Below are 13,159 nucleotides of genomic sequence, written 5' to 3'. Positions count from 1 at the left end.
GCCCCAGGTCATCCAAGTGCTAAAAGGTGGGTAACAGGAAGCTGGCCAACCTGGGTCATTTTTCTTCTTAGGCTCTCCTAAGGGGCTGGTCAGTGAGTACAGCTCAAGGTAGGAAGCTTTGACGGCTGGTAAGTTTTGAGTAATCTCATCATTCAGACTTCAAAAGAGAGAAGAGGTGAGTGGACCAGCTTAGTATGGAGACCAGTCCCTGAAACCCGAGTTCTTGGGGGGTAAATCTTTTAGTAACCCTACAACAGAGGCCCCTCACCCACATCACCTTGAGGCAGTTTGAGGATGAGGTGATATAGAGGTAGAATCATGCGGGAACTACCAGGCTCCAATCTAGAGCATGAAGGGAAAAGTGGTGCCATCTTGCTTTCTGTCTTCTTTTCCTGTCCGTGGGAACAAACTAGGATCATCAGTTTTCCATAATTAGAGGAAAAGTTGTCTTTAGAGGCTTGCTATTAAGCTGCTAACTCCATGTAACTTTCTCTCAACATCAGAAATCCAAAAATTGTGTGTTGAACACCTACTGAGCACTCTTCTAGGAACAAAACAGATGAAGCACTCTTCTAGGGATAAAAACAAAATCCTGCCCTCATGAACAGACAATAAGGAGGTAAACTGCAATAGCAATTTCAGAGTGACTGATGCTACCAGGGAAATAAGGATAAGCTGGAGAGAAAGGAATAGGCATTGGGAAGGCCTACTTTAGGAGGTGACATTTGAGTGGATTCCCAAATGGTGAAAAGGAGGGAGCCAAGAGGAGGTTATCATGGGGGGGAAAGTTTTCTAGGTGAGGGACTGTCCTCGAGTGCAAAGGCCTCAAGGAAGGAAAGAGCTTGGCAGAGCTGAGGACCCGGAGGCCAGTGTGACTAGAGTACAATGGGCAAGGCCGGGGGATAGGAGACTGGAGAGGAACCGATCATGTAACTCCCAGGAGGCCACGCTCTTAGAATAGCAGGAAGACACTGAGGACTTAGAGGCTGTGGGAGGAGGGTGAGGAAGAGGAAGTTCTGTTTTATATTTTGTAAATACCTCTATAGCTACATCTAATAAATACACTGTAGGTGGCAAGAGTTGTATTGGAGTCTTAGTGATCTGGGAAGCCTAAATGCTCGTTTTCAGTCTCTTTGTTTGATATTTATGGTCGTTGCACTTATTTAATAACCTCAAAACCTCTTCACTTGCTTATTCTTTAAACATTAGAGTAACTGTTTCCTGAAATTCATTCAGCTAGAAAGTATGATTTGTTTTGTTGTTATGTTATGTTGTTAATCAGTTATCTCTTTTTCTTCCTATAGGGATCCCAACCACTCTTCAGTACCTTATCATTATTATGAACCCTTTGGGCCTGATGAGTGTACAATGTACCTCTCACATGAGCGAGGACGGAAAGGCAGTCATCACCGCTTCATCACAGAGAAACGCGTCTTTAAGAACTGGGCACGGACATTCAATATTCACTTTTTTCAACCAGACTGGAAACCAGAATCACTTACTGTAAATCATCCTGAAAATAAACCTGTGTTTTGAGGAACGAACATGCCAGACAGAAGTCCCACATGCCCACTGGGTCAGACACCAGGGCACTGACCTTCCCAAACCAACCAGACAGGAAAGAGGAACAGAACTTGTAGCGGGAAACAGCTTCATTTCTCAGCAAGTACCATGGACAGATGCCTCCCAGGTGTGACGACAAAGCAGGGCAGTTGGTATTTAAGGAAAACGTTCTGATGAGTGTTGTCCCTTTCAAAGGCATTACCTTAGAAATTGAACACTCATTTTAATGATGCTGCCATGGCTAAAAACATTTTGGATTCTTGAAGTATTGCCTTCAAAGCCAAAACATGAGCAACTCAACAATCTTAGTTGATTCCTTTATAAAAATGCCACATCAAAAGACATTTTTATAATCAAGTTGTATCCTAACCTGAACTATAACCATTGTCATCTCTTGGAATCTGTACGTGTGATTTGTGAAAAAGCAGCGTGAATGTATGGACATGATTTCTGAAGAGCACATCTCCACTGACTTTCATAAAGCAAAAGTCCAATATTTATTTATTGAGAGTTTTTTAGTGCACTCTAGGCCAGTATTTTTATAGATTATGATTATGTGGTAATTTATCCTTTCTAACTTTTTGATCCTGAATGATGGCTGGGAAAGGCCTTTATTGGGTTGTTGAGTTGTTGTGTTCATGATGCTCTTGCTTAGCATGCAGTTGGTATTTGACTTGGAAATGTTGTGTTACATTTTTTGAACCCCTGGTCTTCGGGAATTGCTTTTTCATAGTAAGAATAGCTTTTTCCAAGGTGCAGGAATGCTCCAAAATGACAACATTTAAACCAAAAACTGTGTATTCAAAAAACATGCTAACAAACTCTTAAAATCTACTCCAACTCTAAAATTCTGAGTCTCTCATTGAAGACATTGCACTTAGAATTTTAGGCTCCAGTATTAGCAGGCCATTATTTTTTGTGGCCTTTTATATTCCCCTACTAACTATCCTCCCTCTTGTGGTTAGAAACATACTTCCTTCCTGGCCCATTGGCTTAATTCTACTCCTGTTTCTCTTGTGCTTCTTGCACCTCTGCCTGTTCCCCCCACAAAAACACACGTCAGTGGTGTTCCTGCCTACAAGAGCAAGAAAGTGCCGTTCTTTGAGGAGAAGAGAAGTCAGGGAGGTTCCCTGTCAGACACTCACTTACCCTGTGAACTATTTACTCCCTTACTGCAAATCATCATATATTTTTATTCACTATCACTACCTAGTTTGGACTAAGTAGTGAAAGTGAATTATTTTATTCAAAGTCAAGATCAATTAGCATTAAAGAGCTCCATTTAAACAAGTAATATTGCTCAAAATAGGCTTTTAAAATATATGCCAGTGTTTTCTTTACATGGCTTAGGAAGCATTAGTTTCTCTAATGCCAAGTTTGGAGGCACCAGCAGAGATTTGTGTATGAAGACTGACATTGTTTTATAGAACATGACCCAGCCTGTAATTTAAAAAGATTTCTCACATTACTGCTTCTATTCCCTTTCCTTAATTAGTAGTATGATTCCAATCCCTTGGACTAACTGCAGGAGATAAAATTGCTATTAATTATATGGATTACTGTTACTGAGATTCAAATATAGTATGGATATTTACATAGCAGAAACAAAGTTGATAATATTATGATGTGGCGTGAGCTGTTAAAAGCCAATAAAATTTAAATGTCTTTCTAAAACATAGTGGTATGTGATCTTTAAATTTCCTCACAGTTACTTTGTTATACTTTTTTATGAGGGAAGTTTTAAGTTTACAGAAAAATCATGCAGAAAATACAGAGTTCTTATATACGCCCCATTATTAACACTTTGCATTAATGTGGAACATGTTACAATTGATGGAAGAATATTATTATAATTGTACTATTAATTATAGTCTGTTTATATTAGGGTTCACTGTTTATGTTGTACAGTCCCTATGTGTTTGTTTTATATTCTCTAGAATATTATATACAACCTAAGATGTCCTCTTTTAGCCACATTCAACTATATAATTCAACATTGTTAAAAATAATAACAATTTTGTTCTACCATAACCATGATCAGTGAGATCATGCAATATTTGTCCTTTTGGGTATGTCTTATTTCACTCAACATGTTGTCTTCAAGGTTCATCCATGTTGTTCCATATATTAGAACTTCATTCCTTTTCACAGCTGAATAATATTCCATTGTGTGTGTGTGTGTGTGTGTGTGTGTGTGTGTGTGTGTGTGTGTACCACATTTTGTTATTCATTCATTAATTGATGGACACTGGGTTGCTTTCACCTCTTGGCAATTGTGAATAATGTCACTACGAACACTGTGCAAATATCTGATTGAGTCTCTGCTTTAAATTTTTGGGGGTATACCTAGAAATGAGATTGAGTCATTTTATTCCAACGTAATCTCTTCTGCAGCATAGACTCTGAACGAACAATGCTTTATGAGCTTATGAAAAAGTGTATGAATTTTATCCAATTCACTTATAAGCCACCTTTACCATCACCTGAAGAGATTGTTGTTCATATATGTGTCTCCTTAAATAAATATTTACATTTATGAAAATTGGGAAAGTCATAATTGAGACATCAAGAATGGAGCTATATTACCTAATCTAGTAATATCTCATATGTCTGTGTATCTTCAGGCTTTACATTAAAAGCAAAAAAACCATAATGATAGCTCCATCTTTTTTATACATTTTCCCTCTCAAATACTCAAAAGAATAAAAAGCAACCAAATTCTGAAATTGCTAGGGAAATATTTTTAATCTACATGTAGCTTTACATGTCGATAGTTAAATATGTACAAGGTTAAATATATATAGTGTAAATAAGCATAAAAGAAATTATACCTTGGGCAATGATTTTATTACAGCATTTTTAAGAATGCCTAGAACTCTGGTAGATTGCTCTGAGGGACCTTGTTGTGGGTAATTGAATTCTTATCATGTCACTATCAATTCATGACTGTCAGTCAACACCACTCAGTACCATTAAGCATAATCTCCTATATAAAAGGTGACTATAGAGCCATGTTTACAGACCTCAGTGATTTCAAGATCCAATTGTGTTTGAAGCTTAAGTTGTACTCATTCTGTTACATACCTTTTCTTCTCTCCCCAACTGTGCCATCAGCTTCCTCCTAGCTTTTAAGATCACAGTAACACAATGCCACAGCTGGCCGATCCACAGCTTTTGTTATTTCAGTGTAAGAACATTTGGCAGAGACCACTACAACAGATAGCCATTATGGGCAAAGATGCAGGAATTCACAAACAAAATCAATCACTTCAAATGGCCCATAAAAAAGAGGAAGCTCACATTTAATATTCCACAGTAAATATTCACCCAAGAAAACATACATTAAAAGAACATTAAGAGGTAAATATCCAGTGTTCTGTGTGGGGACCTAGCTGTGTGATTTCCATTATGGTTAATGGGTGTTTGCAGCTAAGGCCCTGTGCTTCACTAACCCTGGTATGTACTTCTAAGGGCTTGACATAAAATTGAGCAATTCAGGAACTTTCAAGGTCCTAAGATTTCAGAGTCAGACTTTCTTCAGAAAAAATAAATGAAAACAAACCATGAATCACTGTGCCTATAGGAGAAATGTATGTTGTCTCTTGGGATCCTTAGTTTATAGCGAGATTTGTCTATCACATTTCACACGACACTCTCAAGGCAGATTAACCTTATTTTCAGAAGTCTCTCCACTTCTGATCTATTTAAATTACACCTCTTTTTTTGAGATTAAAAAAAACTCCCCTCAAAAACTAAAATTATTGACTTACAAGCTAAGTGAATGCTGGATAAAAGTGGAGAGAAGTTGAAGCCCTCTTACAATTAAGACAGTGCTAAAAAAAAAAAACTTCATATGTAAATATTTAATACCTGCCCAAATATTTGCCCTCATGTAGCAGTGACATTCTTTCAGCTATATACCCTGCTTTATGCCAGGGTGCCAACTCAAACGTTAAATAGACCTGCTGTCCGATTCTTCTCTGCGGTATTAGGTGACGATGTTAAACTCCTACATATTTCATAACCAATACCCATTCATTTCTTCTACTTCACCAAGTCATGACCTTCGATCAGTGTATTTGCCATCATCCTCTCCTGGTTTCCTTCTTTTGTCTACAGTGTACTCTTAAAGCAGCAGTCTTTGGGGATTGTCCAGGTTTTCTGTGTAGCATTTTCAACTAGAAAGTTATCGGGGGAACAGATTTGGCGTAGGTACTGCCTGAGTAACGACTGTGATAGGCAGGAGGGGTGTAGCTGGACAGGGTCCTTCAGAAGTACTCTCCAGGTTTGCCTGAACTGGGGAGTTGGGGATGGAGTGGTTTCTAAAATGTGGGACTTTTTGATACTATAACCTGAGCAATCTAGGACAGTGGGTCACCGTGTCAGGAGACCACCTAAAAGGGAATTTTAATACTAAGACCTTGGGAGGAAAAGAGTGAACCATTGCCTGGGTTCTAGTACATGCCAGAGATACTCTGCAATGGGAAGAGGAGAGAAAATGTCCATAGGCTTAAAAATGAGCTATTCCAGCTCACTCACCTCTACCTACTCAGGGTATTGGGCTACTATAGAAATGCAAAAAAGGCTGAAATCCTGTTTGTTTCTACTCAGTGCCCAAATATTTCATGCTACCTTGGATTGCCCTTTGTCCTTTTATGTAGATGTCCTGTAGTCTAATTAGATTGTAAGCTCCTTGAGGGCAGGGACTGTTTCCCCTTCGTCTTTGTAGCCTCAGCCTAGGACAGTGCCTTGCATACAATAGGCACTCAATAAATGTCTGTTGTTGATGATCTCTTTTTTAAAACGTAATTTTATTGAGATATGTCCGCACACCATACAGTCCATCCAAAGCATATAAACAGTGGTTCAAAGTATCATCACATAGTTGTGCATTCATCACCGTGATAAATTTTACAACATTTACATTCCTCCAGAAAAAGAAATAAGTAGAAAAAAGAAAACCCCAAACATCCCATACCCCTTTCCTCACCCTTTTATTGACCACTAGTATTGGACTGTATTCAATTTTAAGACCTACAATAGAGGTAGGTTAACTAAGACAGTGTAGTATTGTCAAACACATATATGTATGTGTGGAACAGAACAAAACATTTCAGAAGTAGATCAACACAAACACAGACAATTGACTTTTTGTTTCCTATATAGTTTTACAATCATTGCCAAAGACAAGTGCTACTGGATTACAGTTCAACTGTAGCATGCAGGCCCCTGGCAGCAAGCAGGCTCCTTGTTTATTCAACCTACTCCCTCTTTGGAAAATCCCAGCCCCAAGGACAGTTGAAAGCACATGTAAACAAAGATAAGAGGCTTCCATACGAATCCCCTCCCCCATAACCACTCATCCACTTCTGTAAACTCAGCCTTGCAATCCTTCCGGGTCTGATCACGGGCACACACCCAACCATCTCCCTCAAGCATCACCAGTTATCATACTGGGAAAAACCCTGCCCCAAACGAGCCATCTTACCTATAAATATCTTGTATCAGCCCCAGTTCAGGACTCTGACCTTCAGAGGCTACTTGGCTGAGCCCTATGGCCACAGACAAATAAAACCTACTTCCTGAAACTTCATACCCTTGATCCTGGTTCCTTCTGTTTCCGCGTAATGTTCCAAGAGGCTTGCAGCCTCGTTCCTGGTTAAGCACTCCAGTCCTGTGTCCATGTAAGATTCCTGGAGGCTGAGCCTTGCTTCTTGTTTTGTGATATACAACTTCAGGTATTTCCTTCTGGCTATTTTGAAACATTAGACACTAAAAAGAAGTATCTATGTATCAGTCAGTAGTCACAATCATTTGTTACATCCTAATTTCTCAGTTACAACTCCTACTTCTCATTTGATCTTCCTCTCAATCTTCAGGGAAAAATAAACTGACTAAAATAAACTTTTGAAAAGACTAGAAAAAGAACTCCCTAGGATTTTTAGGAATACTGTTGGTTGGGGCTCTTAAATTTGACACAATTGATTAGTAATTGTGTATAAATACATTTTCCATTTAAGAATAGGTGATGAGATAATTAAGCTATAAAGTAGAGAACCAGGAGGGAAATTAAGTGGCTTTTATAGGGTCCATCCTTAAACTTATAACCTCTTTCACCAACAAACTGACGGGGTTGGAGTAGGATAACGTTGCTGAATTCATTATGTGTGCTAATGCTGCATGCACTGAGCGCACAGGCAAGTAAAGTTCAGCAAGCTTTGTGTTCATGCTGTTAGCAAACTGCTCTTAGCACAAATTAAATTTCATATTGATAAATGCTGTGTACCATTTGCAGAAAAGTGGAAAGGCAGCTTGGGCTCTGTCCTCTGTGGCTCAACTGAAAGAGGCAAGAATGAGAAGATGAGTTATAGCCTGCCTTATATTGACAGCTCCCTAAAGCTTCTAGGAATCTACCTATGGTTACTGAGATTCCATAAAAAATAAGCATACATTTTTCTTTAAAAAAAAAAAACAAGAAAACCAGCAAAAAGTGGCCTTATGTTTCCATGAAGCAGATCCAAAATATTTTCATCTCTAACAAAGCGTAAGGGGGAAAGGGTGTCCTCAGGCAGTGTATCCCAGGCTCTTAATTCACTGCGTAGAAGCCCTGGCCAGCCCCTGGTGTCCAGTTATCTCTGGCATTGTCAATAAAGGTGAGTTAGCAGCTAATGGATGCCTTTATAGATATCATAATCATTGCATTCTTGACCATGCGGACACTGGATATTCCTTTTATTGTTGTCTACTCTTCTATATACTCCATTTTTTAAATCACAGGATAAGGGCTAGAAGATGCTACCTTAAAGTAAGAAGAGTGGCTATCTCTGAATGGATAGGATTATAGATTATCCCACATTTTCAAAATTTGTATTATAATCATAAAACATCATCCCATTAAATATTAAGAAAGACATTTGTAATAGGATTTTAAACAGAATCCCAATGCGTATATTAAGAAACATCTAGTATATGCCATATCTAACTACCTATCTTAAAAGAATGTCTTTGCTTATTAAGTAAAGCATCTGAAAGAGTAATATCTTTAGTTCTTTGCCATATGACTATTTCTTCAAGTTCAAAACCAAATGTAGAAAATCCAGCAGATTAAATCAAAACAATTATATTTCAATTACTGACTACCTATTGGGTGCTTTGCGCAGTGATAGTGGCTTTACATATCTATTACTGCATGCTCATCTTAATTGATTTTGCAAATAAACTAAGACTAAGAGAGTTTTTCTATTTGGCCCCCAGTCAATGAAGATTGGAGTAGACTCATTACTCGCCATGCACCAGGCACTCTTCTAAGTACTTTACATATATAAATGCTTTGAAGCCTCACAATAGCCCTTTTTTATTATTTTCTTATTCCCCTTTACAGATGCAAAAAACTGAGGCAAAGGGCACTTCAATAACTTAACCAAAGTCACACCGCTAGTAAGTGGGAGAAACAAGTTAGAAGTCAGAGGATCTGTCTCCGGAGTTTGTCCTCAATCACCATGTACTGCCTGCAGAAATTTATTCTTATGGGTAATGTAATTTCTATTAGATTATTCATCATATAATATTTGATACATACCGAATAATGTGCAAATATATAAATTATGAAGCAAATATAAGAATAAGAACATTATCACAACACTTGAAGCTGCTTGAAGCTTCCCCATCTCTTTCTTTCTTTGTTCCTCAGAGGTAATTACTGTCCTGAATTTTCTGTTTACTAGTTTCTTGCTTTTTAAATCATTCTATTATATGCAGATATATATGTGAATAATATATTGTTTAGTTTTACATATTTGTGAACATTATAAAAATGTTATAACACTGTGTATTATCTTTTACAACTTGCTTTCTTCCAAGATTATCCATTTGCTTTGCATATTATTCTAGTTGATTTTCACTATTGTATAATACCATTGTGTGCAGATACCTTAATTTATTTTTATTTGTTCTCATCTCAGTGAACATTTGTTGTGAATATGTACAAAGCTTTTATGAACATTCTTGGTAAGTACTTCTAGTATGTATGTGCAAGAGTTTCTATATTATATACCTGGAAATAAAACTGCTATACTATAGAGTGAAACTTGTTCACACCTGCTTGATATTGCCAAATTGTTCACCATATTGAATGGACACAATTATACCCTATACATAGTTATCCATGTCCTTGCTAACACTTGATATTCTCAGATTATAAATTTTTGCCAATCTGGCAGATGTAAATCTTATCTTATTGTGGTCTTAATTTGTATTTCTCTCATTAATTATGAGGTGAAGCACTTCTTCCTATGTTTAATTCCCATTAGTGTATTTTAACTATGAAATGGCTGTTTGTGTCTTTGTTCACTTTTCTACAGGATTACTTTTTCTTTTCTTTTTCTTTTAAGGTATTCTTTCTTTTATTATTTTTTTTTGCATGGGCAGGTGTCATGGGCAGGTTCATGCATCAACTTGGCCAAGTGATGGTACTTGTTTGTCTGGTTGGGCAAGTGCTGGCCTGTCTTTTGTTGTGAGGACATTTCATAGAATTAAATCATGATCACATCTGCTGCATTCACAGCTGATTCCATTTGTAATCAGCCAAGGGGAGTGTCTTCTGCAATGAGTGATGCTTAATCTAATCACTGGAAGCCTTTTAAGGAGGATTCAGAAGAGACAGGCTCTCTTCCTGGTTCAGCTGGTGAGCCTCTCCTGTGGAGTTCATCCAGACCCTACATTGGAATTGTCGGCTTCACAGCCTGCCCTCTGGATTTTGGGCTCTGCGCTCCCATGGTTACGTGAGATACTTTTATAAATTTTATATTTGAGAGTGTTTCCTATTGATTCTGTTTCTCTAGAGAACCCTAACCAATACAGCAGGCCCAGGGAAGCTCTGCCTTCTGAGCCACTCTGGCCCACCCTTAAGGTATTATTAATATATTTTTAGATGCTTTCTTGATGGTGGTGTTTATATGTCGCCTTCTAATTTGTGACTTTTCTTTTTCTGTCTGGCAGATGTAAATGAACCAGAAGCTTTTGATTTCAATGCAGTCAATTTTTAAATAATTTCTTGAAATTTTATCTTATTTAAATAATCATTCCCTATTCCTGATTATTAAGGATTTTCCTAGTTTTATTCTAAAAATGTGCTCTAGTTTGCTAGCTGCCAGAATGTAATATACCAGAAATGGAATGGTTTTTAAAAAGGGGAATTTAATAAATTGCTAGTTTACAGTTCTAAGGCTGAGAAAATGTCCCAATTAAAACAAGTCTATAGAAATGTCCAATCAAAGGCATCCAGGGAAAGATACCCAGGTTCATGAAGGCCAATGAAGTTCAGGGTTTCTCTCTCAAGTGAGAAGGCACATGGTAAACACAGTCAGGGCTTCTCTCTCAGCTGGAAGGGCAGATGGTGAACATGGTGTCATCTGCTAGCTTTCTCTCCTGGCTTCCTGTTTCATGAAGTTCCCCAGGAGGCATTTTCCTTCTTCATCTCCAAATGTCGCTGGCTGGTAGATTCTCTGCTTCCTGTGGTATGTCAGTCTCTGCTCTCTCAGAAATCTCTCGCATACTTCAAAATGTTTCCTCTTTTATAAGATTTCAGTAAACTAATCAAGACCCACCCAAATGGGTGGAGACACATCACCTAATACAGCTTAACAACCACTCTTGATTGAGTCACATCTCCAGGGAGATGATCTAATTACAGTTTCAAACATACAATACAATACTGAATAGGGATTAGAAGAAATGGCTGCCTTTACGAAATGGGATTAGGATTAAAACATGGCTGGTACATACATTCTTTCAAACCAGCACAAAATGTATTCTAAAATTTCAAATGTTTTCGTCTTTCTCGTGGCAGTCAGGTACTTATTTTTTTCTATTATGTGAGGTAGGAATCAATTTCATTTTTATATAGATACCAATTGTCTTAGTACCACTTACCGAAGAATCCATTCAATTGTCTATATATGTGGGGGGTTATTTCTACTCTCTGTAATGTGTTCCATTTTTATCACATTGCCTATCCTTGTACTGCTACCACACTGTTTAATTACTATAGTTTTGTAAGCCTTAATATCTTCTAGGGCAATTTCCCCTCCCTTTATTCTTCTTTTCCTAAGGAATGTCTTACTTTGTCTTTTTATTGTCACTTTTTGTTGTTTATATTTTTACTGAGGTGTAATGTTCATCCAGTTAAGCTCACAAATTGTACATATGTAAATTGATGAAATTTTACTGTATAGGGCTACTACAAATAAAATAATTATGAGCATTTTTCTACATGCATTTGGTGGATATTTCTGTTGGCTATATGGCAAGATTGGCATTCCTGATGTATAGGATATACCTGTATTTGGCTTTGGTAGACACTGCCAGTTTTCAAGATAGTTGCACCAACTTGCCTCACATACTTGCCAACACTTGTTACTGTCAGTCCTTTTAATTTTAACCCAATACCTGGGAGATATAGTGGTTTTACACTGTGGTTTTAAATTTGCATTTCTCTGAAAAGTAATGATGCTCAGCATATTTTCATATATTTAATGACCATTTAGATATCCACTTTTATGCAGTGTCTGTTCAAGGTTTTTCCCTATTTTTTATTGGGTGGTCATTGTTTTTCCTATTGACTTACAGGAATTCTTTATACTGTTTTGATTTAGGACTTTTGTTGAAAATACATATGTGCTGGCTTGAAATTGTTATGTACCCCAGAAAAGCCATGTTTTCTTTCCTAATCCAATCTTGCGGGGGCAGACTTATTGCTTAGGGTGGGAACTTAATTGGATTGTTTCCATGGATATACGACACACCCAGTTGTGGGTGTGACCTTTTGATTAAATGGGAATGTAACTCTGCCCATTCAAGGTGGGTCTTAATTAGTTGACTAGAGCCCTTTAAAAGGGGAAACATTTTGAAGAAAGCTCAGTGCTGACAGAGACACAGATATTTGAAGATGCTTGGAGTGCCAATAGAGGGAGAAGAGCCCTGACATGGACGTTTGGAGATGCAGAACCCAGCAGACATTGCCATGTGCCTTTCCATGAGATGCTAAGCAAGCTGACACCCAGAGGAACTAAGTGAAGGCCCATAGACACTTAGAAAGGAAACCGCTGGTATCAGAAGCTGGTGGCAATGGAACAGGAAGTAGAACCAGCATATGCTAGCCACATACCTTCCCATGTGGCAGACATCTGCCTTCTTTGAGTCAAGGTATCTTTCTCTGGATGCCTTAGTTTGGACATTTTTATGGCCTTAAAACTGTAAACTTGTAGCTTAATAAATTCCCTTTCTAAAAGCCATTCCATTTCTAATATATTGCATTCCAGCAGCATTTAGCAAACTAAAACACCACCCTATCAGTAACACCCTGCAATAGAATTGTACACTTGTTATAATTCATGAAAGAACATTCTTATGCTTGCTCTATTAACCACAGTCCATCACCCACAGCAGGGTTCAAAGTGTTACACAGTCCGATTTTTACCTTCTAAAAATTTCCTTTTTAACCACATTCACAAACGAAAATTATCCTCACAATAATGTGTTACCATCACCACTATTTCCAAACATTTACAAAACCTAGATAGAAATTCTATTCAAATTT

At 37.7% G+C, this 13,159-nt stretch overlaps 1 protein-coding gene across 1 annotated transcript in view; it reads left to right on the top strand.

Annotated features, from left to right (window-relative positions):
- Window positions 1–6,339, top strand: part of ST6GALNAC5 (ST6 N-acetylgalactosaminide alpha-2,6-sialyltransferase 5) — a 189,825-nt gene extending 183,486 nt beyond the window's left edge. The window contains exon 5 of the mRNA XM_077120576.1: window positions 1,305–6,339. Within this exon, the coding sequence (XP_076976691.1) occupies window positions 1,305–1,536 (232 nt within the window). The 3' untranslated portion in view covers window positions 1,537–6,339. The remainder of the gene's footprint in view (window positions 1–1,304) is intronic.
- Window positions 6,340–13,159: the final 6,820 nt, after the last annotated feature.

This window comes from Tamandua tetradactyla, chromosome 11, assembly GCF_023851605.1.
Source record: "Tamandua tetradactyla isolate mTamTet1 chromosome 11, mTamTet1.pri, whole genome shotgun sequence".
Classification (NCBI taxonomy): Eukaryota; Metazoa; Chordata; class Mammalia; order Pilosa; family Myrmecophagidae; genus Tamandua; species Tamandua tetradactyla.
The sequence above is the reverse complement of the archived record's forward strand: the minus strand, read 5'-3'. Positions and strand labels throughout refer to the sequence as shown.